Below are 25,748 nucleotides of genomic sequence, written 5' to 3'. Positions count from 1 at the left end.
CTTTCATACCTCTTTTTATTGCCAAACCCTTCACAAATTCAAGTTTCGTAAAAAGCAGGAGACTTCTTCTGATAAACAATTTTACAATAAGGTTGTTCTCCCCATATCACACATGTCAATGAAACATGGACGACAACAAAGATTGAGCAACAATTGATGTCCAAACTGCCATGGAAAGATGACATCTGAGTATAACCAAAAAGGGACAAGAAAAACAACTAAATCAGAAAGAAAACAAAATTCCTAAACACAGATCACAATCAAAAAACTCAAATGGAACGTGGCTGGATACTTGGCAAGTACAGAAACAAGAAATACAAACTGGAAACCGAAGGAAAACCCTGAAAGAAGCACAATGAGATCCAATATCAGATTGAGAGATTAAGTTATGTTACCATCTGAGTATTTGGCATCAATTTTTCAATATTTCTCTATTGTGAGAAGATGGAGAACCAAATTAGTAAATTTTACATTTTAAAAAAGCTGTCATTTTCTTATCCTCTTTACCTCATTTTTCATATCCTGGTATTTCAGATTTCAGCTCTCCTGTATGGATCTTCATATGTGATTTTAAAATGTATTTTTGAGAGAAACCTTTGTCACATATCGAGCATTTGAAAGGTTGCTCTCCTGTATGGATCCTCATATGTTTTTTCAAAACTCCTTTTTGAGAGAAACCTTTATCACATATCGAGCATTTGTGAGGACGCTCTCCTGTATGGATCCTCATATGTGATTTCAAATCGCCTTTTTGAGAGAAACCGTTATCACATATCGAGCATTTGTGAGGACGCTCTCCTGTATGGATCCTCATATGTGATTTCAAAACTCCTTTTTGAGAGAAACCTTTATCACATATCGAGCATTTGTGAGGACGCTCTCCTGTATGGATCCTCATATGTGATTTCAAATCGCCTTTTTGAGAGAAACCGTTATCACATATCGAGCATTTGTGAGGACGCTCTCCTGTATGGATCCTCATATGTTTTTTCAAAACTCCTTTTTGAGAGAAACCTTTATCACATATCGAGCATTTGTGAGGACGCTCTCCTGTATGGATCCTCATATGTGATTTCAAATTGCCTTTTTGAGAGAAACCGTTATCACATATCGAGCATTTGTGTGGTCGCTCTCCTGTATGGATCCTCATATGTTTTTTCAAAGCTCCTTTTTCAGGGAAACCTTTATCACATATCGAGCATTTGTGAGGACACTCTCCTGTATGGATCATCACATGCCTTTTCAAACTGATGTTCTGAGAGAAACCTTTATCACATATCGAGCATTTGTGAGGTCGCTCTCCTGTATGGATCCTCATATGTAATTTCAAATCTCTTTTTTGAGAGAAACCTTTATCACATATCGAGCATTTGTGAGGTCGCTCTCCTGTATGGATCCTCATATGTAATTTCAAATCTCTTTTTTGAGAGAACCCTTTATCACATATCGAGCATTTGTGAGGTCGCTCTCCTGTATGGATCTTCATATGTGATTTCAAATTGTTGTTTTGAGAGAAACCTTTATCACATATCGAGCATTTGTGAGGTCGCTCTCCTGTATGGATCTTCGTATGTCTTTTCAAATTGCTGTTACTTGATAAACCTTTATCACAGACAGAGCACTTGTGGAAGTGTTTTCCAGTGTGAATCCTCATGTGTGTTTTGATGTTACTCATTGAAGCAAAACCCATTCTGCACACATTACACTTATAACGTATTCGCCTTTCTAGAACCTCATTGTTTTTGTTTAATTTCATATTAATCTTGGTGCTGTGAGGCCCACACATGCACTTGTAATTTAAAGAAAGTGAGTCTCGATTTTGTAATCGTTTCTTAAAAAAAGGCTTCTTCCTCACTGTCAAGCTGCGACTGGAGCTTATTTGTCCCATATTTCTTCTGGATTGTTCTACAGAAACAAAGAACACATTTTCTTTTTTTGGTCAAAATCAAAATGCAAAATATTTAACACATGTCTGAAAATTATATATTTTCTCAACAGAAAAGATTGTATGTAATTTTTTTTACGTTTCCACTCACCAGTTGCAAAACAGGAAGCACTTCTGTTTGTCGTGTGAATATCATCTGAAACTTCCTTTGCAGATGCACATTTTGAATCTTCTGTGACACATGAATCGTTGTTGTGTTGTCTGCCTTCCACATTTACAGAAGAGACATCACCTGTATACAAATCAGCATCAGTCCTTTGCATGGAAATGAGATTCAGAACCATCTTGAGAGTTCATAGAACATGTTACGCCATGGAATGTGTACTTCAATTTAAACATAATAATGAAGTTAAAGATTATTAAAAATAACAATTATGGATGTTAAGCGTGACTGAAGCAGTCTGCTATATCACCCTTATACACCACCCAATTTGACATGTCCAAGTACTGCTAAACTGGAGGTTAGTGGAAGTAACAAGAAGGCGATTTGTGTTCAACATTGTTCAAGTATTTAACTCAATTTAAATTAAATAAAGATTCTAAAATTCATCAAAAAAAATTCTGGAATTTACTGGTGTTAAAAATTGTGCTCTGCCCAAAATCCTGCTCTACCACACTATCACACCCTTTCTCTGTTCTCTTCACCCTCTCTTTTGCTCAAGGTCATCTGCCATCTGCTTGGAAATCAGCCAACATTATCACTTTTTTTTTTTTTTAAAGGTGCAAAAACAGATCCCTGCAACTACAGACCAATGAGCCTACTCCCCATAATTAGCAAGGTAATGGAATCGATCATTGCTTCTGATAATTAATAAACCCTTCTGTTCCTTCTCTACAAAGGCTTGATCTCATCTGTGATCATCATTTTGGATTCAGACCAGGCCACTCCAATCTGGACATGCTGTTTCTACTGTCTCAACAATGGATGGAGGCGTCAGTGCTAAACAGGAAATCAGAGCAGTCTCCCTTGACATATGTCGTGCCTTCGATACGTTTGGGCACCCTGTCCTGCTCACCAAACTCTCCTCTGATGGTATCCAAGGAAATCTCCACACATGGCTTGCGGACTTCCTCTCCGGTCGTAGTCAACGTGCGGCCTGAATAGAATTCTCTCTTCTCCCCTTCCTGCTCAGGCTGGAGTTCCTTAAGGCAGTGTTCTTGGCCCTGTGCTTTTTTATTATTCATTAATGTGTATTCATGAATCATCAACCCTGTGTATTCATCAATGATCTATCCGGCTCTCTGTAAAATCCTCTCCATCTTTTTGCTGATGACTCCACCCTCTGCTGCTCCTTATCTCAACCCTCAGATCGGCAGGCAGCAGCCTCTTCACTCTCTGCAGACCGGATAAAATCACAAACTGGTCAAACAAGTGGAACATGTCATTCAATCCTGACAAACTTCACACCATCACGATTTCTCTTTATAAAGACCATCTGGAAAACCCTCTGTCACTCAACCTTTGGGGTTTCACTTTCTGCCATGATCTTTCCTGGGAAAACCGCATTTCCAAGCTGGCCTCCAAAGGCGCGCCGACTGGGCATCCTCCGTCATGTGAAGTCCTTTCTTGGCACTACTGAACTTCTCGCCACATACAAGGCTTTCATCCGCAGCTTGATGCAGCACTGTTCTCCCCTCTGGGCTGGTGCTTCTGCGTCATACCTAGCTCAGCTACATGCTGTAGAAACCAAAGCTTTTAGAATCATTGGTATCTCCCTCGATGAAGCCGCTACTGAGGACCTTTCACTCTCTCACCACAGGCAGGTTGGTGGTCTTTCTTTGTTCTTCTGACTCCTCTCCAGCCTAGCTCACAAAAAAATAGTTGGTGGTTGAATTCAGTCAGCTGATATGAAAATCTTGTTCAAATATCAAGTCAATCATTTGAAAATTGAGGATTTTAGAAATTTGAAAAGGTTGTTGACCTTTTGGCCAATGTTGTTGTGAAAAAATATTTGGTGGTTGAATTCAGTTCGCTGATATGTAAATCCCATTCAAGTTTTCAAGTCAATCAGATGAAAACTGAGGATTTTAGAAATTTGAAAAAAGTGGTTGACCTTTGGCCTATGTTGACCTCTTGACCTGAAAAATAAAAAGAATTCTGTCGACCCACCAAGTTTATCGTTTTGTGAAGTTTCGTGAGGATCGGTTTAAAATTGTGACTTGTAGGCAAGTATAAGTGAGCAGACAGACAAACACAGACACCAGCACGATGCGCAGCCCATTCCCATCTCCTTGAGATGCAGATCAACCGACTGCAACCACAAGACATGTGGTCGGCCCTCGGTAACAACATGTGGAAACATCAATATTACTGCCAAGGTAAGTGAATCTCGATGTGATCTCAATATCCTCCGTGCAGAGAGGTACAGACCTTTATAGTAGCATCCGAGATGTCATTGAAAGCCTGGATCCTAAAGTCCATGGACCAGAGGGGCCTAACATAAACCCCCTCCCATAATCCTCCTCAACGTGCATAATTATGATCAGTGATGTCTCCTCAGACCAAAAAATGTTAACTTCCAAAAAATTATTTTGGTCTATGTTTTCTCTGACCCCACTGGTGGTGCACATGTCAAAATGTCCCTTTTTAAATATATCGACCATTTCTTGAGATATGCTGATTACTTGCACACCAGTTATGTTGCATGACAATAATCATCAGCTCAAATCACACTGAATTTCATATGTCATTGCTTTCTATGATGTATTACAATCTGACAACTCTAACACAGCCTGGTGTTGGCTTAGCGGTTAGGGTGCAGGCTTGGGATCCTAGGATCCAGTGTTCGAATCCCGGTCGATCGCTAAATTAACACCAGGGGGGTTGACTCAGCCTGTCATCCTTCCGAGGTCGGCAAATTGAGTACCAGCTTGCTGGGATGAATGATCCCGGTGTGTACCCCGGCTTAGAATAGGTACACCGTATCCCTGCGCATCGTAAGAGCGTGACCAAGGGTTGGCGTCAGGAAAGGCATCCGGCCATAAAAACATTGCCTCAAAGAGGGAACCATGATTGTCATGGGGCCCGCAAGGCTAACCCCTGCTCTAGCGGGGAAAATGGCCTTAAAACGATCATTCATTCATTCAATCTGACAAAGTTTTAATTGTTTGTCATGTTTTGATTTTATGTTAATGAAGTCATCTCATCTGCATATATTGAAATACATCCATCATATCTGCCGCCATTCTCTCTCTCCACTGTGAATGAACACAAATAAATCAAATGAAAAATGTAGGAATGTGTTGCATTTTGCTTTTATCAACATCCAGTCTTCAAATAACTGATTGAAATATTCACGTGATACACCAATATGCTAATTAACCCATTTGCACAAACAAAAGTATCACAAACACTTATTTCAGTTTTTGCAGATGTTGTTTCTGTAACACTTAATGAGGCCACATGACGTCAGCATGCTGAAAAACATCACACATTCTGTATTTAACGCACATAAAAGGGATTTATTTATTTTTGTTCTGGGTAGAACAAGTATTGATGTTGCAGTCAGAAATAAATAATATACAGTATCAACAATGCACATAACAATTAATTTATTCATAAGCAAACATGCAAATCACCTTGACAACGAATAAAACATGTATTCTAAAAACAATTCACAAGTAGGTTGTGACATTCCATTGGACTATTCACTTGTTTCAAGGAATTAAAGAAAACCATGAATATGTCTCCACAAAGAATACTTTTTTAATGTGATATTCTGTAGATCAGCAAAATCACTTCAATTCAAAGTTTCATTATCAACTTCCGGATCATATTTTGTGGAGACTGATTGTCTGAGAGAGTATCAATATGTTTGGGTCATTTGAGTCTTTTGGGTCATTTGGGGTCCTCTGAATATTTGGGGTCCTTCGGTCTTTTCAGACCTCTGGGTCTTTGGGGTATTCAGATGTCTTTGTGGTATTTAAGGCTCTTTGGGGTAATTTGGGTATTCGGGTCCACTGAGTCCTCAGAGTATTTAAGGGTCTTTTGAATCATTTGGGTTTTTGGGGTATTTAAGGGTGTTTGGGGTATTTTGGGTCTTTGTGGTCTTCATGGTGTTTTGGTCTTTAAGGGTCTTGGGGTCTTTTAAATATTTTGGGTATTTGTGGGTCTTTGGGGAATTTTGGGTTTTTGTGGTCTTTTTGGTCTTCAGGGTCTTCGGGATTTTATGGGTCTTCAGGATCTTTGGGATATTTTGGGTCTTTGGGGTTTTATGGATAATGGGGTCTTTTCATTATTTTGGGTCTTCAGGATCTTGGGGGAATTTTGGGACTTCGGGGGACTTTTGGATCCTCGGGGTCTGTTGGGTCTTCAGGATATTTTGGGTGTTTGGGTCTATTGGGTCATCAGGATCTTTTGGATCCTCTTGATCCAGGGCCGTTTGGATCCTTTCGTTCGTTTTGCATCCTCAGGGTAGTTTGGGTCTTTTGAATCCTTGAGGTATTTTGTGTCTTCTGGGTCCTTGGGTTATTTTGGGTCCTCAGAGTCTTTTAGGTCTTTTAAGGCATCCGTCAGGAAGGGCATCCGGCCATAAAAGCATTGCCTCAAAAAGAGAACCATGACAATTACAACTACATATGGGCAGGGTACAGCCCGAAATGGAGATCGGTTTCTGAGGTTTGGGAAATGGAATGTCGGGACAATGACAGGGAGATCAGGAGAAGTGGTGGAAGTATTGGTCAGAAGAAGAGTGGACATATGTTGTGTGCAAGAGACGAGATGGAAGGGAAGTGGTGTGACAATGGTGAAGGGTAGGCAGGGACAGAAATACAAGTTTGTGTGGCAAGGGTGCCCGGAGGGCGTGAATGGTGTTGGTGTCCTGTTTTCTGAGGAGTTTGTAGACAGTGTGGTGAGTGTGACGAGAGTGAGTGATAGGTTGATGATGGTGAAAATGATGATTGGAAAGCTCTTGGTGAACGTCATCTCGGAATATGCTCCGTAGGTTGGTCGGAGCGATGAAGAGAAGGACAAGTTCTGGTGTGCGATAGAGAAGCTGATGGAAAACGTGAAAGATGAGGAAGTTGTTGTGGTAGCAGGAGACCTAAATGGACATGTGGGAAGGAGTATGGATGGTTTTTACGGAGTTCATGGGGGTTACGGATATGGTGTGAGAAATGGAGAAGGTGAAAGGATTTTGGAGTTTGCTGATGGAGCTGATTTGTTGATTTGTAATACTCAGTTCCAGAAAGAGGATAATAAGCTTGTTACATACACGTCAGGTGGGGCGACGACAACCGTTGACTACCTGATGGTGCGTAGGCGAGATAGGGGGCACCTCTGGGACACAAAGGTGATTCCAGGGGAGGAGGCTGTTACACAGCACCACTTGGTTGTCTGCGACATAAGGGTGAAAGGTGCGAGGAGAGCTCGGCTGGTGAAGTACCAACCGAGAATGAAGGTGTGGAGGTTGAAAGAGGTGACAGTGAGAGGTGACATTAAAAGAGAGGCTGAGTCGGGTAGAGGATGATGTGGTTGAGCTTGAACGTGGTTGGATGTCAATGAAAGCTAGTCTGTTGGGAGCCGTTGGTGAGGTATGTGGATGGACAAAAGGACCACCGAGGCATTCGGAAACATGGTGGTGGGATGATGAAGTTGGAAAGAGGATTGACGAGAAGAGGAAGAAGTTCAAGGAGTGGAAGAAGGCGAAGGGTATGGGAGCAGAAACAGCAGAGCATGAAAGTTATAAGGCAGCCAAGAAGGCTGCAAAGAAAGAGGTTGCAAAGGCGCAGGAGGCATGTAGGAAAATGTTCGGAGAACGCTTGGATTCGGAAGAGGGTCAGAGAGCAGTATTCAGGATTGCAAAGCAGATCGCGAAAGAGAGGTGTGATGTGATGGGGGTGAGTTGCTTGAAGGATGAAGTGGGACAAATCGTTGTGGACCCAGATGGAATTAAAGGAAGATGGAAAAGATATATGGAAATGCTGTTGAATACAGAGAATGAATGGGATGGCAACATAGAGAGTAAACCAGTTTTAGGACCGGCAGAGAAGACAACTGAGAAGGAAGTTGAGGAAGCGATAAAAGTAATGAAGAGTAGAAAAACGGGAGGGCCGACGGGAGTTGTGGGAGATATGTTGAAGGCAGCAGGAAGTTGAGGTGTGAAGAGAATGACAGAGATCTGTAATCTGGCGGTGAAAGAAGGCCGCATTCCAGTGGATTGGGAACTGAGTACCCTCGTCCCTCTATACAAGGGGAAAGGTGACCCTCTCGAGTGTGGCTCGTACAGAGCGATAACGTTATTGGAGCATGGAATGAAGGTATTGGAAAGGGTGTTGGAGAGGAGGATAAGGAAGAAAGTGAAGATCGACGAAATGCAGTTTGGATTTATGCCAGGAAGAGGAACGACAGACGCACTTTTTATTGTGAGGCAGTTGCAGGAGAAGTACATGGAGAAGAGGAAGAAGTTGTTTCTTGGGTTTGTTGATCTGGAGAAAGCATTTGATAGGGTTCCACGCAAAGTATTGACATGGGCAATGAGGAAGTTAGGAGTGGAGGAATGGTTGATCAGAGTAGTGATGGCAATGTACAAAAGAGCGCGCACAGCTGTAAGGACGAAGGACGGGAACAGTGGTGAGTTTGAGGTGAAGGTGGGAGTGCATCAGGGGTCGGTACTAAGTCCACTACTATTTGTAGCTGTGATGGAGGTGCTGGCTCAGAATGTAAAGGAGGGTTCACCATGGGAGTTGTTGTATGCAGATGATCTGGTGTTGATTGCGGAAAGTATGGATGGACTGAAGGAAAAGATGAACAAGTGGAAGGAATGTATGGAGACAAAAGGTCTGAAGGTGAATATCGGAAAGACGAAGGTGATGGCAAGTGGTAAAGCATGTGGTGAGGTGGAAAGAACTGGGAAGTGGCCCTGTGCTGTGTACAGGAAGGTTGACGGAGTGAACTCCATTCAATGTACAATGTGCGCTGAGTGGGTTCATCAAAAATGTAGTGGTCTGAGAGGGTCATTAACCAGTGTGGCAGCGACATTCAAATGTAAGGTGTGCACAGAGGGAGCTGCAGTTGGAGGAAATGTTGAGTTGGATCTTGGAGACGGCGTGAAGCTGGAAGGTGTGAAAACATTTTGCTACCTCGGAGACATGCTGAATGGAGAAGGTGGATCAGACTCGGCAACGGTTGCTGGAGTGAGATGTGCATGGAAGAAGTTTCGGGAACTGAGTGGCGTGCTGATGAGGAGGGGAGTGTCGTTGAAGCTGAAGGGAAAGGTGTATGCTGCATGTGTGAGAAGTGTTATGATTTATGGGAGCGAGACATGGGTAATGAACGTAGAGCAGCAACGAAGGTTGGAAAGGGTGGAAATGCGAATGGTTCGATGGATGTGCGGAGTATCGTTGAGAGAGAGGAAGACAAATGATGAATTGCGAAAAATGATGGGAATCGAGCCTGTGATTGATGTTGTGAAGAGGAACAGGTTGAGATGTTTTGGTCATGTGTTGAGGAAGGATGAAAGTGACTGGTTGAGAAGAGTGATGGAAATGAATGTAGAAGGAAGTAGAGGACGGGGAAGACCGAGAAAGACTTGGCCAAAGATGGTGGAAGAAGAAATGCGGGCAAGGGGGTTAACAAGGAGAGATGCAGAAAATAGGGCAAAATGGAGAAGATTGTCATGGGGACCGCAAGGCTAACCACCGCTCTTGCAGGGAAAATGGCCTTAAAATGCATGTTGTTGGTTGTTGTTGTAACCAGTGGACAAACGGTCATGTTCAAAGATTGCCCATTAAAACCACACATAAAACCCCATCCCCTCCTAAAGTGCAACTCAAAGCCTTTAAAACCCAACCTGATAAAGGGGGACAGACACACGTTGTGTTTTATATGGTAGATATCCAACAAAAAATACCAAAACATTGACAATTTTAGGCGACCTTTACCTTTTGACCACAAAAGCAATAGGCTTCAGCAACCCAAAATGCAAACCCTGCTCAAATTTCAAGTCAATCGTGTGAAAATTGATGATTTTATACAACCTTGAGCGTTTATTCTGACAAAAAAAAAACAATCGGCTTCTCGCTTTTGATTGGTGAACCACTGCAGTGACACAGTATGCAAAATCTTAAAATTCCAGGTCAATTGGATGAAAATTGATGATTTTATGTGACACTGATCTTTGACCTTTTCACCAAATTATTAATTTGTCTTGTCCATCTTCTCAAAATAAAGGAATGTTGAAAACTTCATGACAAAGCTCAAATGGTACAAAAAAGTTAGGGGACAGACACACACAGACAAACCTAATTAATGAGCAAGGACATGGATACACCATGACGAACACACACAAGATGGCATCAAAGAAGCTGACACATAATCTCCTCATCACACCATCTCACTTGGACTCATGGCTTGGACCCGAAGATGGTGGTCCAGAAACCAGGACCTTGGTGATGAAGGGAAGGAAAGGAATGTGCTGCAGGTGAGAGAGGGCTGGTGATGAGTGGGATGGAGAGATAGTAGGGGAGCTCCCAATAGAGTTCGTGACCATTTTCCCGTGATCAAGGTTTGAAGGTTGATTTTGAAAGATAAAAATATATATAAAAAGATAAGCTTGGGTATCTTTTTTAAAAATGCGGGCTAACTCGGCCAGAGGACAAAATCCAAGATGTCCGCCAAAACCGCGAAATCGGGCATATTTCCGCCTACGTGAATGCTACATATACATATTGGGTGTCCATATGTGGGTTTTTCTGGGCCCAGATCTTGCATCTTACATCAGTCAAGTGATATTGTGACTTAAAATGATATTAAATGATTAATGTTGACCAAAATCCAAGATGGCCGCTGCAAAAAACCATGTATTGTATATGTTCATAATTGTGCATACCATAGCTTCATCGCTGGCGTCTAAATACAGTTTTACATGACTAGTGTTTTCATTTATAACCTTATTGTTACTATGAATGACTTTTTGAGCAGGTAACGAACCAAGATTGCTGCCTTATCTACAAGATGGTTTGATTAAGTTTCACAGGTATTTGTTCACAGGTAGTTGTTAGTATTAATTTCCAGGGAGTACCAGGGTGGACAATGGATCAAGGCATTACAGTTAAGTATATTCAACTAATAATAGTTAAAATATTAGTTAAGTCCCTTTCTTTAAGAGATAAAGATCTGTCCTGTTCAATATTTAAGTTCAGTTAAGTATTAACATCATTCATATCATGCTGTCTGATGTACGGTATGTACAGTAAGTAATAGGTTTTATTTTTCATTGCAGAGTATACCATGGTGACACCACCCATTCAAGGAAAGAAGAGAAAGAGTGAAGATGAGGACCAGCCTCCAGGACTATCAAGTTCCAGTGAGTGTATCCTCTGTCATAAGCATTGTGATGAGGAAAAGAGTAGCTTAAGCCGAGAAGCCTGGCAGCATCTCCAACAACAAGCAGAACGATGGAGAGGATTGGACAAATACGGTCAAGTCTTTGATGCAGTGCCATGGCACAATGGACCAGCTGGAATATATTTCCACAAACTGTGTAAAGTTCAACTGGCCAGTAACTATAAATTGGAGCAGGCACTAAAGCGACAAAAGAAATGTTTTGAAACAGAAATCTCTCGCAGCGATGATGTAGCTGACGAAGCACCTGGACCATCTTGCGCTCAGAGACAATCACGATCACAAACCGGTATTATACATGACAAACATTTGTGTATTTGGTGTATGAAGGGAGAAGACCTGAAACACCCTGGACGGGACAAGTGGCACATCATGCAACAAATGGATGCATGGCATGTCTTCAAAGGTCACACAGTCCATCTGGACGACGAGAATATGCGGGATCGCATTTTGACACTGATTGATTCCACGTCAGATCCATTTGCCACAGAGATCCGCTACCATCGGTCATGTTGGACGAAATACATCAAAGTCCATGATTATAATGATCAACATTTGCACATGCACAATGTACGACTGGCAGAAGTACGTCAAATGTTTTTCAAACACGTGCGCACTGTAATTTTTGAAAGACATGAACTCCGAACACTACAGAGCCTTCTACAAGACTACACGCAAATGCTGGTGAACTTTGGCATGACTGTGAACACTGTGAAGTCTAGCACAATAAAATCTATGCTCCAAACGGAATTCAGCGACCAAATTGGTTTCCACGAAAGAGTTACAAAAAACAAGAGCTCAATGGTTTTTGACACGTCAGCTGGTGGAACATACATAGAAGCTGCTGTAAATTGCCTAGGTGCAACTGATGACCAACTCGTCTCGATTGTAGCGCAACGAATTAGAGCTGAAGCAGCAAAAGTATCGCCAATGATCTGGCCACCTCACATTGACGATTTACTCAATGAGGACGAAACAAGCAGCCTACTGAAACAGCTCATTTCCCGTCTAAAGTCTTCAAAACCTCAGCGTGACCTTGATATGGAGGATGACGACTCTGCAGTTATCGCTTTGACTGCCTTGCTCTCTTCATATATGACAGGCAAACGAACTTCATTTGGAACAAGGTTGTCTGTTATGATACACGGACTAACCAGAAGCCGGGAACTTGTCGAGTTATTGAAAAAATTCTCAATTGGGATCAGCTACAAAGACGTGCTACATCTCTATGATGCTTGGGCCAAGTACGATATTGAGCAGAACAAAGCATGTCCAGAGGAGCTTGCACTGGGTATGCCAGGGACAGCAGTAATGGACAATGATGACTTTTCTGAGGACACGCTAACTGGCGCGAACACTTCACACCGTACAAATGTTATGTTTGTCCAGCCACTTGATTTGGTTCATGCTCCAGAGGAATCGGCCCCAGAATTAACAATTCCCAAGTCTAAAGAAATGAAGCATCTTTGCATCGATCAGCATAAAGTCCATCCTTACAAGACTGTCCAGCGTGGAGCTCCAAGTATGCGAACAGGTGTTGACATTACTCCTTCAGATACTAAAGTCCAGAGGCAGCGAGGACTCATTCATGCCATGGCACGTCTAGATGAGACTCATACACCACCTGCACCATGCAGTCAAACAGTTGGGGGATTTGCAGGTTTCCAGTCAACAGTTCAGCCGCATGTTGTCAAAAGCAAGCCGTATTACTTCTTGACTTTTCCAAATCCTCCTGGAAAATCTGTAGTGCACGAAATAATGTGCCGGATGGTTGATGCAGCAGGCAAAAAGAACATGCCCTTCATCCAGTTGGTAGGAGATCAACCAGTGTATGCCTTGATAGTGCAAATGAGATACGAACACCCTGATAAATTCAGTGTCGTGTTGCCTTCTATGGGCCCATTTCATATTCACATGTCTTACATTTCTGCCATGAATAAGCGTTTTCACGGGTCTGGCTTGTCTGACATCCTCGTTGCGGCAGATGTTATTGCAGATGGGTCTGTGGACCAGGCATTACGGGGCAAACACTACAAGAGGAGCATACGATGTCTCCGATTGATGTATGAAACTCTGCTGAGAAGAATCATACAACAGTCACTACAGAATGGGGGAAGCATCTCAGATGAACTTGAAGCTCACTTGACTGTCCTGCGGAATCCTTCCTCAACAGCAGAAGAACGGCAGGAATGTTATGCACTTCTGGAAGCCAACCAAGAGGTTATTTCATTGGTGGCAGATGAGTTCAATAGAATTGAGGAGTCCGGTGGTTCAATGGCAAAGTACTGGATCACATTTATGGAGATGACTGAAATATTGATGATGAATTTGCATGCGTTGAGAATCCAGAACTGGGAACAATTCAAGTCGACATTACGTTTAATGCTACCATGGATCCAGATTTATGACAACGATAAATATGGACGGTGGTTGGTTGAGTATTGGCTGGAAATGGAATCCCTCCCAGAGGATGTAGCACAATACATGCGAGATGGCTTATTTGCTCAATCCATGTCGGGAAAGCCTTACTCATGTTTGCCATTGGATCTCTGGATCGAGATGACAATGAACAAGGGTTCAAAGATGAAAGCTGGCTGGCTCAAAATTTTGAAGAACGAAAAGATGCTGCTGTCACATTCCCGAAATGCTAACAATGTTAATAGAGTCCGATCCTCACTGCATGATCTTGCCAGCACATCAGAATCAAAACGACATCACAGTGAAAATGCTCCCACTCGCATGAAGGAAGACGAACAAGCTGTACAAGATATTAACAACTTTTTTTTTTTTTTTTTTCTTTTTTTTTTTTTTGTATACTGAATCGAGGCTCGTGAAAGAGCTAACATTTACTTCACAAACAAATCAACCAGACAAACAAAATATATAAAAAGAGGGAGCGGAAAACAAGATGGGGAGAGAAGGTGAAGCACACAAACACAACATTTGAGAGCAGGGAGATGTGTGGAAGGGAGAGGGCTTGGGGGGAGGAGGCATGGGAAGGGGGGGGGGGGGGTGGAGGGAGAAGTATAAAACACAAGGACACCAATGACTTCCAGGACAGAAGTTGGTATTTCAAAAAAGTGGAATTGGGGTGAAATTAGCGGGGGTAGAAAAGATCAAGGTTTTGGATGGGGGAAGATAAGAGATGGTGGTGAACAGCTGTTTTAAAGACCTGGAGGGTGGAGTGGGATTGAAGAGAGTGAGGGAGTTTGTTCCAGAGGCGGGAGAAAAGAGGAATGAAGGAGTGAAGGTGAGCAGAGAGTCTTGATTTTGGCAGTTTGACCATAAGAGGGTTGCAGGCAGATCTTGTGCGACCTGTAGGAATATTTGCGGGACAGAGCCCAGAGAGAGCTGGGGGGGCAAGGCCAGAGAGGAGTCGGTAGAAGATGGAAAGACCACCAACCTGCCTGTGGTGAGTGAGTGAGAGGCCCTTGGAGTTAGCTTCATCGCGGGAGATTCCAATGATTCTGAATGCTTTGGTTTCAACAGCGTGAAGACGAGCTAGGTGTGAAGCAGGAGCACCAGCCCAGAGGGGAGAGCAGTATTCCATTGAGCTGCGGATGAAAGCCTTGTATGTGGTGAGGAGCTCAGGTGTGCCAAGGAAGGACTTCGCACGACGGAGGATCCCCAGTCGGCGACTGGCTTTGGAGGCCAGATTTGAAATGTGGTTTTCCCAGGAAAGATCATGGCAGATAGTGAGACCCAAAAGCTTGAGTGACAGAACTTCTTGGAGAGGATTATTCAGAAAGTGGATGGGAGGGTTGTCCAGTCGGTCTTTTCGGAGAGACATCGTAAGAGTGTGAGATTTGTCAGGATTGAAAGACATGTTCCACTTGTTTGCCCAGTCTGTGATTTTGTCCAGGTCTGCAGAGAGTGAGGAGGCAGCAGACTGCCGATCTGAGGGATGAAGAATGGAGCGACAGAGAGTAGAGTCATCAGCAAAGAGATACAGAGGATTTTCAAGAGAGTCAGAGAGATCATTGATGAAGACCAGAAAAAGGACAGGGCCTAGAACACTGCCTTGTGGAACTCCAGCCTGAACAGGAAGAGGAGATGAGAGAAACCCATTCAGGGCCACACGTTGACTACGACTAGAGAGGAAGTCCGCCAGCCATGCGTGGAGATTTCCATGGATACCAAAAGAGGAGAGTTTGGTGAGCAGAGCGGGGTGCCAGACCGTATCGAAGGCACGTGATATGTCAAGGGAGACTGCTCTAATTTCCTGTTTGGCATTGAGGACCTCCATCCATTGTTGAGAAAGCAGAAGCAGCATGTCCAGAGTAGAGTGTCCAGGTCTGAAACCAAATTGATGATCAGAGATCAAGCCATTGGAGAAGAGGAAAGATTTCATATCTGAAGCAATGATGGATTCCATGACTTTGCTGATAATTGGGAGAAGGCTGATTGGTCTGTAGTTGCTGGGATCTGTTTTTGCACCTTTTTTGTGCAAAGCGGTGATGTTGGCAGATTTCCAAGCAGATGGAAGATGACCTTGAGCAAAAGAGAGGGTGAAGAGAACAGAGAGAGGGAGTGAAAGAGCGGAAGAACAGGATTTTAGGACCCGTGGGGTGATGCCGTCAGGTCCAGTTGCAGAATCCGAGTCGAGGGTTGACAGAAACTTTTCCACCTTGTCAGGAGGAAAGGACACAGAGTCCAGGAGCAGCTGGGTACGACTGGGTACGGTGGGTACAGAGAGGGATGGGTTTGGGACACAGGATTTAGAGGCAAACACAGAGTTGAGGCATTCAGCTTTTCCGCGTGCGGAGTCAGCCGTGTGGCCATCTGAGGTGAGGGAGGGGATGGAGGGGGAACAAACACCAGAAACAGATTTGACCAGACGCCACCAGGATTTGGAAGAGGGAGACAGATAAGAGAGTTCGGTCCTGAGAACGGAGAGATATTGTTTCCTGGCTCTCCTGAGCGTGGACACACACTTGTTTCGGGCTTTGTGAAAGGAAATGAGATTTCCTTCCGTTGGATTTGCTTTCCAGGAGACGAAAGCAAGTTGTTTCTGGGCAATAGCCTCACCACAAGATTCCGTGTACCATGGACGGGAGGAAGGGTATGACAACAGAAGACGAGATGGGATAAATCTGTGCATGAGAGAGAGCAGTTTGCTTTGGAAGAATTCCCAGGAAGAATTGATGTCAGAGGCGGTAGAGATGGGAGACCAGTCCAGATGATTGATGGCTGCTTGAAGACCGTGCCAGTTGGCCTGAGTGAAATGCCAGACTCGTCGACGCTGAGGAGGCTCTCTGAGAATGGTCAGAGAGATGTCCACTTTAACAAGCACATGATCAGAAGAGCCGATTGGAGCAGAAGAAGAGCAGCAGACATTTTCAGGGAAGTTAGTCATAACCAAGTCCAGAAGAGAAGATGCTCCGTTGACTGAAATCCGGGTCGGGAAATTGACAGTTTGTGTCAGTCCCAGTGAGTCACAGAAGTCCTTTGCTGAAGAGCCATGGCTGGTGAGAGAGGTACCTACACCCAGCCAACGGGCATGGTGACAGTTGAAATCACCACATATGAGGAAGAGAGAGTTGGGATGGGTAGATAGAAGTTGGTCCATATTCTCAGACAGCGAGATGTAGATGGAGTCATCACTGTTTGGTGGACGGTACAACACACATATGAACAAAACGTGGGAGCGAAGGGGAAGCCGTAGCCAAAGGAATTCCTGGGGGTGAGGTGGAGAGAGGGCAGTGCAGGGCGAGTGAGGAAGAGAGTTTTTTATAAAGATAGCAACCCCACCTCCAGGACGAGGCTCAGGTCTATCATACCGGAGTAGGGAGTAACCTGGGAGAGATACCAAGGAATCAGAGACATCGTGAAGGAGGAAAGTTTCTGTTAAGCAGATCACGTCTGGTTTGTCAGAAGCAACCTGTATGGACAGATCAGACATGTTTGAGCGAAGGCCCCGGATATTTGAGGTCCATACTGTTAAGGAAGAGGAAGGGGGAGCATCGGATACAGAACAGGGGGGGGGAGTGGTAGGGTAAGATGTGGAAGAGGAGGAAGAGGTAGGGAGAGCTGTTGAAGGTGTGTCAGAGATTACAGAATAGATCGGAGAAAGGGAAGGATGGGGCAGACAAAAGGTTTGATGGTGATTGGGAGAGGCGCAGTGAGGTGTTATTTGACGAGGGGGAAGAGCGAGGCAGAAGGTTGAGGGAGATGAAGGTGAAAGTTGGAAGGGGGAAGAAGCGGGGAGGACGCTTTGAGGGGGAGGGGTGAGAGGGGAGTCTAGGAGGGGAGGAGCGAGGGAGAGTCTCGGAGGGGAGGGGTGTGGGGGGAGATTTGAAAGGAATGGGTGATTGGGAAGATTTGGAGGGGAGGGGCAAGGGGGAAGATTTGAAAGAGATGGGTGATGGGGATGATTTGGAGGGGATTGGCAAGGGGGTAGATTTAGAGGGGAGGGGGGATGGGAAATGGGATTTTGGGGTGATGGGATTTTGAAAAATGTACGATTAATGGGAAACAAACATTTATTGCAAAATGAGTTTCTTGAGACATTCGAGTCAAAAATACGTTTGAGGACGCTGGAGGGAGGATGGAGTGCTGGAGGGTTTAGGGAATGAATGAAAGATGCACTATAAGAGATGGAATTTTTTTTTGGAATGAATGGATTTGGTGAGTAAGTCACTGCATCACTGAATTCGGCTGTGACCCTTTCAATGAAGAAAACAAGGTCTTGAAGTCACTACAGTCTGGAATGGTAGCTTCTGATGACCTCATTCAAGATTTTGAATCGGTCCACACCGATGGCGAGAAATGCTTGAAGGCATTCTGTGAAGACAGAATGTTCAGCAGCAACAAACCTTTCCATGCAACCATTCACAGGAATTTGAGACGGAACTTCAGCAACCCACCTTCAGTCAAGACTGGCGAGCGCATCATGAAGTCAGACGCAATGGAGAACAGAGCGATGGCAGCAGTTGTCTCACTTGCTGAAAATGACACCGAAAATTTCACCTTGTCAGAGATAATGTCGTACCGAGTCACAGATGAATGTCTGCCAATATTCAATATCAACGGCACCATGAAAAAAGTGCAAAAATCTAAGTTGGTAGAAAAATTCAAGCTACATGCGTTGGAACCAACACCAGACAAGTACACGGCGATCCTGGACATGGGATTTATATGGCGTTTGTCTACGCCATCGGTAGAAGACAGGGAAAAGGCTGATGGAATTTCCTACACCTGGGGAGACTACGCATCGAAGGTGTTCGCCGTCATTATGAGCAGACATAAATATGCATCACAAGTTGTGTTTGTCAATGACAGATATGATGTTTCCCTGACCGTCAAGGATAGCGAACGCAAGCTTCGAAAAAGCACTTCTGGATTTTCAGATGGCTCCAAGAATGTATTTTTCAAGCAGTCGGACAAATTCCCATCTGCCAAAGGATTTCAAGACTTCTTCCACAATGCAACAAACAAGCAGCACCTACAGATCTTTCTCAGAAACGAGTTCAGCGTGTTGTACCGAAACTATTCTAACACTGAATTTGTCTACTGCGTTGGGCCCACATGTGTCAATCTATCGACAGGTTTGCCTGTTACAGACTTCCAGTGTGAACAGTTAGAAGCAGACACATGCATGTTCTTCATCTACTCACAAATACGTAAAGCTGGAATAGAAACACCTGTTATCATCGACGCAGAAGATACGGACGTGCTTGTATTGGCATCGTATGTTGCTCATAGAACTGAAGGGGTGCTCGCAATGAAGTACAAAAAGCAGTTCATAGATTGTACAGCTTTCTGCCCGAAGGAAATAGCAGATATCATAGTTCCTCTTCACGTCCACAGCGGCTCAGACACAACAGCAGCATTCTTTGGACATGGGAAGAAAACCATCTTCGACATATCATCCACTTCACCTGAAGCTAGAGCGTTCCTCAGTGAAGTAGGGAAACACCTACCGGTCCCTCAGCAGGTGCTTGATCATATGACGCTGTACACCATACGGTACATATACAAGGACAAACAAAGTACCACTCTGTGTGATGCTCGGGCCAGGAAGTGGCGACAAATGAAAAGGAAATCAATACTGCGGCTTCCACCAGACAAAGAATCCCACGATTTGAAAGTCAAGAGAGTGAACTATCAAACCTACGTGTTGCTCAACTACGAAAAACCTGATGCGCCACCGTCTCCTTTATCTCATGGCTGGCATCTCGAGGAAGGCATGTGTCTTCCATTGAGGTACATTCACCCAGCACTCCCAGAAAAACTAACTCAGGCTTTGGAAAGCAGCCCAACTATGGATGATCCAGTCGAGTCTGGGTCCGAGACGGACGATTCGGACAGTGAATAACAATTTCAATCTATCCAACACAAACAAACTGTTATAACAACTATTGTCATTTTCAACCCTACCGTATATGCTACTTGTGCAATGTGTATCACTGCTTGTAAATGTAATGTCATGTCACTGTAAATATAATAAAACAAAATAGAGAAAGATAAATTCTTTCTTACTGATTGCAAATGAAAACCTTGAACATTGTGTCAAATAAAAGACGTTGCAATAGATACAATGTACAGTAGCCATAACTGCTTATCTAACGGGCGAGAGGCAGCCATCTTGGTTCGTTACCTGCTCAAAAAGTCATTCATAGTAACAGTAAGGTTATAAATGAAAACACTAGTCATGTAAAACTGTATTTAGACGCCAGCGATGAATCTATGGTATGCACAATTATGAACATATACAATACATGGTTTTTTGCAGCGGCCATCTTGGATTTTGGTCAACATTAATCATTTAATATCATTTTAAGTCACAATATCACTTGACTGATGTAAGATGCAAGATCTGGGCCCAGAAAAACCCACATATGGACACCCAATATGTATATGTAGCATTCACGTAGGCGGAAATATGCCCGATTTCGCGGTTTTGGCGGACATCTTGGATTTTGTCCTCTGGCCGAGTTAGCCCGCATTTAAAAAAAAGATACCCAAGCTTATCTTTTTATATATTTTTTTATCTTTCAAAATCAACCTTCAAACCTTGATCACGGGAAAATGGTCACGAACTCTATTGGGAGCTCCCCTACGAAGAGTTATTTAAGGAGTGGAGATGAAGCTCGATACGAGGTACTCAATACGCGAACGAGGCCTTGCGGTTGATTGCGAAGCCTCAGAGGAAACGTGTGCAGAGAAACAATCGACAAACGTAATGTCGAGTCGCCAGCTCGGGAATCTCTGAGGTGGGAAACTACTTCGGATGGGCCAAAGGAGGGTGGGGGAAGGTTAGAGCCTTCGACAAACGAAATGTGTGTTGGAAATAAAGGCAAAAACAAATTATGGGACGCAGATCACCATGTGGTGTTAGTCTGTGCGGCGGCACCAAGCTCAGTCCAAATAATGAATCCTGCACCTCCTCTAGTGGGAAGAAAGACCAACTCACAATTGGATAGAGATTTGCAACAAGCCAAGAGGCTGTGGAGGTGGTACCCATCCCAAAAACTAAACTCAAGAAAAGGAACCTTGGAGCATGGAGGAGAAGGAGTCCATTTACCACTGTAACATCTTTTCAAGACATCAACATTGGAGGGTGGCCAGTGCAGGAGCTACATTAATGGACCAGCAGAAGACCAGATTGACCACCAGAGCAGAGATGGTGCCATCCCAAAAAATTGAAAAAGTTGTGTCAAAGGCAGATAAATCCTAAAATAAAAATAAAAAGAGATAACGGTGAAGGGCAGATGGCAAGCAGAAGAAATGGTGAGGATGAGAGCCACGCGCTCACCAGTGATGGACACTGGACAGAGGAGAGGTGGAAACGTGGCCACAATAGCATGGGGAGAAACTGCGCGATGAAGGAATGGTTTGGAATGCGGAGCGTCACTGGGGACACAGCGACGAAGGCGTGGTGAGGGAGAGGTGGAGGTGGAGGAGACAAAGAACCACCCTAATACGGAGGGGAAACAGACCAGACTTACAATCGTGGACCGAGTGAAAACATCAACACAATTGAACAGGATGAAAATGAGAATGGCAGATGATAACACAGAAGGACAGAAGGGAACAGGGAGGTGAAGGAGAGAAGCACTATAAGGATGATGAGGAACATCAAATAGAGCTGGCAAATAAGAGCTGGCAAACAAAATAGTGGAGATGACATTGACACCATTTGGAGAAAGACCACAACTACATGAGAAAACAAACAATGGACAAAAATGCTGTTTGGGCGGCACCCAAATACACAACAAGGAATGTGGAGTAATCCACGAACCCATCTGCAAAAATCTCAACATTCCAGCTCCAGAAACTCATGGAAACGTCATCCAAAAGCAATCACTGAAAACAATGAAGTAATCCCTTGCTCAGGTACAACCTAATTATCCCACCGGGCGCAGGAAACAAAGCATTGCGACTGGATATCACATTTGGGTTCAAAAAAAGAAGGAAAGCAGAAGGGCTAATTGAAGGATCCACATCCGGATCTTCACCAAAATCTAACCGATAAGTCCTCGTCACACATGTGACCTGTCCACCAAGATTCGTCAGAATCCATCCATGATGTTTTAAGATATCCTGCTCACAGAGAAACATACAGGGGTGCAAACATAACTTTCATCCACCTTTGGTGGCAGAGGTAAAAATAAACAATAAATCACAGAACATGAAGGTGACTTCTTGACATGCTATGTGGTATTTAAGAAAATACGTCACGTACCAGACTTGGGTGTAAATCCATCATCCTGAAATTGGAGAATGCGGAAACCACGGAGCCCGATCCCACAGAAACCAGAAACGTTGTCCAGGTGCACATTTTGGGATCCGAAAATCTTTTCACAGAAACTGGAAAGTTCCCGAATAACATTCTCTAAGGTGACAAAAACACTTCCCAAGAGAGAAGAACCTGCAATCTGGACATGTTGCGTCTTCGAAAAAGAGTTCATAAATGTACAGAAGTCAGCATACATCGCAAACTGTAATTTCTCTTTGGAGAGAGAGAGGAGCTCGGTCCGCAATGGATCCGACTCAGTACAAGCTCGAATAACCTTCTGATCCTCAATTCCGAGCTCGTCCATCACTGCTCGGGCTGTTTCCGCTCTTAGGCCTTGGGACTTGAGCCATTCCAAGAAGTTCTCCATTTCACCGATTACCTGCCAAGGATACAATGTTTATGTTAATCACAGGAAAGTTATACATGTTATTTACTTTACTCACTTTGGAATGTTTTGTGAGTTATTATCTTCTCCAATTTGATCACGTGTCCGGATAAACGGTAAACGTATCCAGCTTTATCACCACATTCACACCGACAGTTTACCTCAGAGACACCCACAGTCCCACACTCACCTTTGACCTGTGAAGCATGGTCCCAAATAAATGATTTGCCAGTATGTCATCCTGATGAGCCCAAAATAAGACGGGAAGCTGCATCGGCCGCTCTAATTCCATGTATTTGTGACCAAAATCTGTCTTCAAATACCTGAGTAGCACATGGATGCTATCCTAGTTTGAAGGTGATTTGTTGGTCAAAAATAAACATTTAACTCTTAAATATAGAGTGATGCTTCTGTCAGTGAGATACATGGTTTGCTTCTGAGAACCAATCAGATCAATCTGAGGGGGATGGGCGAGAGGCCGACTCACAGAGTACTCGCAAAGAAGATTGTTTGTGACGTCGGCAAAGTTGCTTTCAGTTTATTCCTGGTGTTTGATTGTGTGCCAGTCACAAGTGAAGACCCTGACTCGTGGTGGTGAAAGGTAACAGGAACTTGGTTGGCCGCTCTCACCGAATCCCCTGCCCCTGTAAATCCAAACAATATATTCAGGGTCGTATTTTCTGACGATGAGTTTCACCTCCTTTTCGCAACTCCTGAAGTTTCACCACCATCGTCGGTTTTTCTTTTCAGTTAACGGTCCATGTTTGTCAAAATAAAATACAGTAAAAGTAAAATACAGCAGCTTGCCTTTTCGTGTGAACACGACATGTCCGAGACATTCTCCATACCGGAAACACCTTCGATCAACCAAATACGGTCAATGGCGAAACTGCAAATGCCGAATCCGCGAATGTTACGGATGGAAAACCTCACGTCATTTCCTAATTCACCTTTAAACTCAATCTCTCTATATTTTCATTTGAAACAGCATCATTCCAATCACAAATTAATACAATAACATCAATATAACTTCTTTTTTGAGAGTTAAATTTTGCGAACTCTCATGAGGTAAACTAATAACCTGCCTTCTCAGGTGGGTATGATATCCGCGGACCACGAGGTTGCACCTTCCGGCCCACTGATGGTCATGACCCACCGGTTGAGAATCTCTGGCCTAAACGACTTGTTAGAGAAGATAGCCCGGCTTTAGTTTTGGATGCAGCAGATGGGACTGACATTTTTTTTCGATACCAACGCCCCATAGATCCCTCATCCACCCACCATCTACAACCTTTATAACACCTCATTTGGAGGTCACCTTGGATATACAAGTTAATAATAAAACCTTTCTGCCTGGTTCGTAGTTAAAAGGAGAAATGAGGTTTCACCATCGTTGTATGACATTTTGTGATGACGTCATATAAAACTGACAAAACAAGGCACCTGAGTTGTACAATGACAAAAGAAGGTTCATTAGTAAATGGAATAACCCGTGGGTTCGGCGGAACGTTGCGGTTTTTAAAATCAGAATTCCTGTCCCGAGAATGATGATGCAACCAAACTACCCGAGGATGATGATGCAACCAAACTACCCGAGGATGATGATGCAACCAAACTACCCGATGATGATGATGCAACCAAACTACCCGAGGATGATGATGCAACCAAACTACCCGAGCGGTGATGATGCAACCAAACTACCCGAGCGGGGATTATGCAACCAAACTACCCGAGCGGGGATTATGCAACCAAACTACCCAAAAGGTGATGATGCAATCAAGCAACCCGAAGATGATGATGCAACTAAACTACCCGAGGATGAATACGCGACCAAACTACCGGAGGATGATGATGCAACCAAACTACCCGAGAATGATGATGCAACCAAACTACCCGAGGATGATAAATTTGGCGACATTTCGGGCGCTAAAAAGTTGAGATCTGGCGATCTATGAATTGAATGCAAATCGGCGCTCAGTGGGACGAGGTGTTGAGAGGATGCAGACGAGGTGTTGAGAGGGTCGGGACGAGGTGTTGAGAGTGTCGGGACGAGGTGTTGAGAGGGTCGGGACGAGGTGTTGAGAGGGTCGGGACGAGGTGTTGAGAGGGTCTGGACGAGGTGTTGAGAGGGTCTGGACGAGGTGTTGAGAGGGTCGGGATGAGGTTTTGAGAGGATGGGGACGAGGTGTTGAGAGGTTGGGGATGAGGTGTTGAGAGGCTGTGGATGAGGTGTTGAGAGGATGCAGACGAGGTGTTGAGAGGGTCTGAACGAGGTGTTGAGAGGGTCGGGACAAGGTGTTGAGAGGGTCGGGACGAGGTGTTGAGAGGGTCGGGACAAGGTGTTGAGAGGGTCGGGACGAGGTGTTGAGAGGGTCTGGACGAGGTGTTGAGAGGGTCGGGACGAGGTGTTGAGAGGGTCGGGACGAGGTGTTGAGGGGGTCGGGACGAGGTGTTGAGATGATCACACTTTGGCGAGGCTTGGGTTTCATGTCAAATTCCTAGGTAGATGAGGAAGAGCCCCGGAGTAATCAATGGGGTGGATCCGTTCATGGAAATTGATGAAATGAAGTAACACTTAGTGGACAGTGGAGTTATCGACCCTCAAAGATCCTGTAGATGTCTCAGCACAATCAGGAGCAAAGATCTCAACACCGGTGTCTTGTCTTGAACTTTATTCTTCTCAAAAATAAAACGCTCGCACACCGTAAGGAAGTTACGAAGTCATATTGACACCATAGAAACGATTACGGTGCAAACCAAATACAAATAGTTATAACAATGTCACATTACCTGATATACACCTCGACAGTTCAACTTTCGAATTGACAGAGACGAAGAGCACGATACATGAACTCAAAACCACGTGGTTTGGGCCCAAAAACACGAGGCTGAGGAGATCACTGAAACTAAATAATTCTCAAGCTCGATATAAAAAAAGCCTTGAAACCACAAAATACTTTGTTCCATAGATGTCCGACATGTTTATACACTGAATTACAATGAAGGAATACCTTGTTACCTCTTTATTCTGGGCTCCAAAGACGAGTTTTCTTGCTCACATTCGGCGGCTTCTCTTCCGCTCAAAGACGTTTGGCGAATGAATAAAAGCCGTAAGAGTGACTTTCGAACATGGTCTAAATAATCACATACGTACATTACAAAGTATTCCAATGCATGACTCTGGGCTTGACCAACACATCTTGTGGTAACAGAGAGTTCAAACGAAAGTATATCGATACAAATCAGGGGTAATATACAGCACTATTTCCTGATTACGTATGTGCACAAACTTGTGAGTTGTGATGCGGTCCTCGCCAAGAACACTGTGCTGTAT

The 25,748-nt window shown here is 44.0% G+C and overlaps 1 protein-coding gene across 5 annotated transcripts; it reads right to left on the bottom strand.

The window, feature by feature from the left end:
• Window positions 1–25,748, bottom strand: LOC137422382 (uncharacterized). Of its 5 annotated transcripts, none has more exons than XM_078773243.1 (4): window positions 25,434–25,513; window positions 21,976–22,408; window positions 2,037–2,177; window positions 1–341 (listed from the first exon to the last, which is right to left on the bottom strand). In XM_078773243.1, exons 2-4 carry the CDS (start codon window positions 22,394–22,396, stop codon window positions 244–246), a joined length of 660 nt encoding a protein of 219 aa, XP_078629369.1. In that variant the 5' UTR covers window positions 22,397–22,408; window positions 25,434–25,513; the 3' UTR covers window positions 1–243. The 5 variants fall into 5 exon arrangements, with proteins under 5 accessions (XP_078629369.1, XP_078629368.1, XP_067965235.2 ...); XM_078773242.1 differs by having other exon boundaries at window positions 1–185; XM_068109134.2 differs by lacking the exon at window positions 1–341 and adding an exon at window positions 481–1,905 and having other exon boundaries at window positions 25,434–25,748.

This window comes from Myxine glutinosa, chromosome 2 (assembly GCF_964187855.1).
Source record: "Myxine glutinosa chromosome 2, kmMyxGlut1.1, whole genome shotgun sequence".
In the NCBI taxonomy this organism is placed as follows: domain Eukaryota; kingdom Metazoa; phylum Chordata; class Myxini; order Myxiniformes; family Myxinidae; genus Myxine; species Myxine glutinosa.
The sequence above is the reverse complement of the archived record's forward strand: the minus strand, read 5'-3'. Positions and strand labels throughout refer to the sequence as shown.